The 6,091-nt window shown below is 48.8% G+C and overlaps 1 protein-coding gene across 1 annotated transcript in view; it reads right to left on the bottom strand.

Annotated features, from left to right (window-relative positions):
• LOC106504394 (uncharacterized) overlaps positions 1 to 6,091 on the bottom strand; it is a 51,755-nt gene that overhangs the window by 22,561 nt on the left and 23,103 nt on the right. Inside the window, exon 3 of the mRNA XM_084970547.1 lies at positions 1,089 to 1,285. Coding sequence (XP_084826673.1) covers positions 1,089 to 1,285 — 197 coding nt within the window. The remainder of the gene's footprint in view (positions 1 to 1,088; positions 1,286 to 6,091) is intronic.

The following is a 6,091-nucleotide window of genomic DNA, read 5'->3' as shown; positions in this document are numbered from 1 at the left end:
GCTCCACGTCCAGTCCAGTCGTTTACAGCATTAACCCAGGAGCCCAGGCTGCAACACGTCCATCTCTCCTTATATGGATTCTTGCCAGCGAAGGCTCTTACTCTTTTTTTTTTTGTCTTTTTTGCTATTTCTTGGGCCGCTCCTGTGGCATATGGAGGTTCCCAGGCTAGGGGTCGAATCAGAGCTGTAGCCACTGGCCTACGCCAGAGCCACAGCAACGCAGGATCCGAGCCGCATCTGCAACCTACACCACAGCTCACGGCAACACCGGATCGTTAACCCACTGAGCAAGGCCAGGGACTGAACCCGCAACCTCATGGTTCCTAGTCGGATTCGCTAACCACTGCGCCACGACGGGAACTCCAAGGCTCTTACTCTTGAAAGGAAGCTCCAGATCGAGCACTTTCCCCCCAGCTTCACTGAGATGTGACTGACATATAATGTGCAAGTTTAAGGTGTACAATGTCTAGAATTTTTTTTCTTTCTTTTCTGTCTTTTTGCCATTTCTTGGGCTGCTCCTGCGGCATATGGAGGTTCCCAGGCTAGGGGTCAAATCGGAGCTGTAGCCACCAGCCTACACCAGAGCCACAGCAACGCAGGATCCGAGCCGCGTCCGCGACCCACAGCATAGCTCTCGGCAACGCTAGATCGTTAACCCACTGAGCAAGGGCAGGGATCGAATCTGCAACCTCATGGTTCCTAGTCTGACTCGTCAACCACTGCCCCAAGACGGGAACTCCTAACATTTTAATCCTGGTGGCCCAGCCTTGTCTCAGGCTCTTAATGCAGGAAGCTCGGGCGGACACTGGTGACCCTGTGTCTTTCTTGGGTAGGATCCTAGTTGTGCTAGTCTTTCTTGGCTTCTTCCTCCCTATAATGTTACTCTACATTTTCATGTGTTCTCTTGAGAATCTTATAGAGGAATTCTCCTGTGGCTCAGCGGCTTAAGGATCTGGTGTTATCACTGCAGCAGCCTGGGTCACTGCTGTGGCGTGGTGCCATCCCTGGCCTGGAAACTTCCATATGCTGCCGTATGGGGGAAAAAAAAAAAAGCTTTATAGAGACACACAGAACACACACACACTTACAGAGCAAGCTCCTGATGCCTCCAAGCCATTTATGTCTGGTGACGAATGTGAAAGTGGTCTGGGCTCAGGAGGAGGACTGATTGTCCAATGCTGGCATCGGGTCCCCTCAGGCACCTCCTCCATGCTGGCCTGGCCACTCAGGGTGACCGTCGAACTAAGCCCACTCCCTTTGGATGGGGAGTTTAAAGTGAGTTGCCCTGAAATCAGAATGTGAATGTTTAAGAAATATTTTAATCATGATTTTAATTTTAAAAATTCCCTAACCTAGTAAGTTAACTGTTCATATGGGGAGCTGGGGGTAGCATACAAAAGAGGAATTCCTGGAGTTCCCGTCATGGCTCAGTGGTTAATGAATCCGACTAGGAACCATGAGGTTGCAGGTTCAATCTCTGGCCTTGCTCAGTGGGTTAACGATCTGGCGTTGCCGTGAGCTGTGGTGTAAGTAGCAGACGTGGCTTGGATCTGGCATTGCTGTGGCTCTGATGTAAGCCGGTGGCTATAGCTCCAATTAGACCTCTAGCCTGGGAACCTCCATATGCTGTGGGAGTGGCCCTAGAAAAGGTAAAAAAAAAAAAAAGAGGAATTCCCGTTGTGGCTCAGCAGGTTAAGCACCCAGCACAGTCTTTATGAGGATATAGGTTTGATCCCTGGCCTCACTCAGTGGGTTAAGGATCTGGTGTTGTTGTGGCTGTGATGTAGGCCGGTAGCTGCAGCTCCGATTTGACCCCTAGCCTGGGAACTTCCACATGCTGCAGGTGCAGCCCTAAAAAGAAAAAAACAACAACCAATTTTTAAATAATTAAATAAAAACCAAAGGAGAGTGGGGCCCTGCTGCCCTTGGGAAGGTCACACATCAGTGTGGGAAGCAGAAGTGGCTGATGAGCAGACTTTGTCTCCAGGGAGAGATGAATGAGAGGTGGCTGTGGGGACCAGGTAGCTCTGGTGAATTTTGCTTGGGAGGGGAGGGGCTGGGGGAGTGTCACTAAGGAGGCTCACTCAAGCTTCTGTTCTGTTTTCTCCTTCCCTTTTGGAGGGGTGAGGTCTGAGGTGAAGCAGGGTGGGGGGACTTCTGATCAAGAGGGGTCCGGGAGAAAGGCAGGGTGCAGGGGAAATGGAGGCAGGGCTGACTGCAGAGGCCCCTCCCTGAGGAAGGGCAAAGGGGTCGCAAGGATGAGGAGAAAGCCTTTGGGGGGGCCCTCCTGCCTCTGACCCATGAGAGACATAGGGGAAACTCCCAGCAGCCCCTGCACCAACTTCACGTGGCAATTGATGCTGTGGGGATAAAAAACACTGTTGGAAGCCTGTCTGGAGGGAGCTTTCAATGGAGGAGCTCAGTCCCAGGCCCTGTGCTGGGGTTTCCCTGTCATGGGAGCCTAGCTGGCCTCTGACACCAGAGTCTGGTTTGGGATGGACCTTTGATTGAAACTGCCTGCTCTTTTCTCGGAAAGGAAGAGAAACTAGAAGGGGAAATTAAGAGGAGCAGCCAGCCCAGAATGGGGCATGTTCCCCCAGGGGCAGCTGTGCCCTGCAGTTCACCACCCAGAGCAGGAGCTGGGGCCCATTTCAGGGCTGGAGGAGGGATGAGCAGAATCCAGCACCCACACCAGATGGCGCTGTGCTGGCCCACTGAGCTCTCAGGTGTTTTTGCTTTTGCTCAAAGTGGATTCTGTGTGGTAAGCTTAACACATGAAGCTTTTCGCGGCTTCTACCAATAGATGCCAACGCCTTTGAGGATAGTAAATAATGCAGTAAGATAAGCAAATAACAAACAGTACAACAAATATAATGAAATATGCACTTCGGTAGACAAAATCTTTCAGAATCTGATACCCATGGAGCAATAACAGAGGGTTTTTTTTTGGGGGGGAAGGGTGTTGTAGTTTCATGGAGGCTTCAGCAGAACTGAACTCGACTGGGAAACTTTAATTCTGGGCTAAGACAATTCAGGGCCACTCCCAAATCAGCAGAATGAACAAATGAGTCTCCTCCTATATTCCTCCAGGTAGCTTCCCAGTTTGTCATCCCAGGAGTCTGGAATAAAGTTTGAGAAGGGTGTGTCTCCTCCAACTCCAGGGACATGCCTCACAACCCCTGAGTCCCATTAATAAGCCTTCCCTGTAATAGTAACCTCTCTGATGCCTGCTGGTGCCTGGCCCAGTGCAGGAACCTCCCCCCACCCAAGCTCTCACAAACCCTGCAGTCCTCACAAAACACTCAGAAACTACCTTCTGGCTTCTCTAGCTTGGGGACACTCAAGGCATCTCTCCTTGGGAGAGCCTGAAGTTTAAAATCATGTCCACCAGGTGGCGCAAAGCTCCGTGAGTTGGTGTTGGGAGCACTCTGCTGCCAGTATCCGTTCTGACAGAGCACGCCTGCCCTCTCCTGCTAAGACGTAAGTACTACTCTCCAGCTCAGGCGTGGTCTGTAAGTAGACATCCAACCCCTGCCTGAAAACATCTAGTGATGGGGAGCTTGCTGCCTCTTGGGACAGAGTCAGTAGCAGGAGTGGGGATGGAATTGAGGGCACCAAAAAGCTACCTGTTCACTAATGTTACCCTTCCTCTTCCAACCCACAGGACAATGGTTTATGAAATTTCTGTCTTCCCAGTCTCTTTCTTGGGACTAACTCATCTCCTTTTCTTATCACCTTATCTTTGAGTAGTTAATTAACTTTCTGAACAGAGGCCCAGATGAGACCTTCCTGGGACATAGCCCAGGGTGAGTCAAAACCCTTGCTACCCTCTCCCCACACCTGCAGCCCCTGATTAAGAATCAAAAGGACTATGGCTCCCTCAGTTCCCTAGTGGCCTCAGTGAAGTCAGCCTCCTGGGCCTTCTGTGTCCATGTCCATAAAATGAGTAAGAGCATCCTCTCCCCTGCTGACCACATTAAATTACTGAGAAACTTCAAATAAATACTTTATTCATCTATTTAATTTTTTTTTTTTTTTGGTCTTTTTAGGGTCACACCTGAAGCATATGGAAGTTCCCAGGCCATGGTCGAATCAGAGCTGAAGCTCCTGGTCTACACCACGGCCACAGCAATGCCAGATATGAGCCTCGTCTGCAATCTACACCATAGCTCACAGCAACATCAGATCCTTAACTCACTGAGCAAGGCCAGGGATTGAATCCAGATCCTCACAGATACTAGTCGGGTTCATAACCCGCTGAGCCATGATGGGAACTCCTTAACAATTTTTTTTTTCTTTTTACAGCTGCATCTGTGGTATATGGAAGTTCCCGGGCAAGGGGTCGAATCGGAGCTGCAGCTGCCAGCCTACACCACAGCCACAGCAACAGCAGATCCAAGCAGCATCTGTGACATACACCGCATCTTGCATTAACACTGGATCCTTAACCCACTGAGCAAGGCCAGGGATGGAACCTGCATCCTCATGAATACGAGTTGGGTTCTTAACCCACTAAGCCATGATGGGAACTCCTACTTAACAAATATTTACTAAGCACCCATGATATACTAGGCACTGTTCTAGAAACTGGGGAGTACAGAGGTAACCAGGACAGGTAAGACCTGGGTGATGATAAGAGTCATGAAGGAAAACAGTCGAGTGAAGGGGCAAGGTCTTTTTTTTTTTTTTTTTTTTTTTTTTTTTAGGGCCACACCCACAGCATATGGAGGCTCTCAGGCTAGGGGCTGAATTGGTGTAGCCTAAACCGCTGGCCTACCCCACAGTCACAGCAACGCCAGACCCAAGCTGCATCTGCGACGTACACCACAGCTCATGGCCATGCTGGATCCTTAATCCACTGATTGAGGCCAGCGATCGAACCTGCATTCTCGCGGATACTAGTCAGATTTGTTTCTGCTGAGCCATGACGGGAACTCTGAAGGGGCCAGTTTTAATTTGACCTGCCAGAGCTGTGAAAAACACATGAAGGTAGAAGCAAGCCATCTTCACCTACATCAACTGCTCCTGCAGTCTGCCTGTCCTCCTTCTATTTGGCCTGTGGTTCCCACCATGAAAGTCATGCCTGAGATAGTCAATGTTGTTGTTTCTGTGATGTTGTTTTGTTACATGCAACCCATTGCAATCCTAATGGGTATGAATAACGCAGACAGGAAGGCTGTTGCCGAAACTTGGCCTCTGTCCACCGGTGCTAAATAGAAATACGGAGACAGAGTTTGGGACGAAGGAGAAAAAAATAGATTTACTGCTTTGCCAGGCAAAGGAGGCCACAGCAGGCTGTATTCTCCATACTGTACATTTCATACCCATGACTCATTTATTTTGTAACTGTAAGTTTGCACCTCCTAATCTTCCTCACCTACTTCCCTCCCTCCCCATCCCCCTACTCTCTGGCAACCACCTGTTCGTCCTCTGTATATATGACTCTGTTTGTTTAGTTATCATTGCTCATTTGTTTTGTTTTTTGTTTCAACATGTGAGATCATACAGTATTTGTTTTTGCTCTGACTTATTTTCACTTAGCATAATGTCTTCAAGGTGCATCCATGTTGTTGAAATGACAGGATTTCATTCTTTTTTATGGCTGAATAATATTCCAGCATGTGTGTGTGTGTGTGTGTGTGTGTGTGTGTGTGTGTGTGTGATCTTCTTTATCCATTCATATGTTGATGGGCACTTGGGCTGCACCCATATCCTGGCAATTGTAAATAATGAATCTCTTTTTTCCATTCCCTTTCAGTCTTTAGACGTGAAGAAAAAAATTTTTTTTTGTCTTTTGTTTTTTTAGGGCCACACTGCGGCATATGGAGATTCCCAGGTTAGGGGTCAAGTTGGAGCTGTAGCTGCCGGTCTATGCCACTGCCACAGCAACATGGGATCTGAGCCATGTCTGTGATCTACACCACCTCGCAACAACACCAGATCCTTAACCCAATGAGCGAGGCTAGGAATCAAACCTGCGTCCTCATGGATGCTAGTCATATTTGTTTCTGCTGAGCCACGAGAGATCTCCTGAAGTGAAATCTTTATAAGCAGCATATATATGGGTCTTGTTTTGTTTCCATTTAGCCAC

Source organism: Sus scrofa, chromosome 7 (assembly GCF_054392235.1).
Source record: "Sus scrofa isolate SSC_HxYL_T2T_F1_AM1 chromosome 7, Sscrofa_HxYL_maternal_Yorkshire_Landrace_v2.0, whole genome shotgun sequence".
NCBI classification, from domain to species: domain Eukaryota; kingdom Metazoa; phylum Chordata; class Mammalia; order Artiodactyla; family Suidae; genus Sus; species Sus scrofa.
This window is presented reverse-complemented; position numbering and strand designations above follow the sequence as displayed.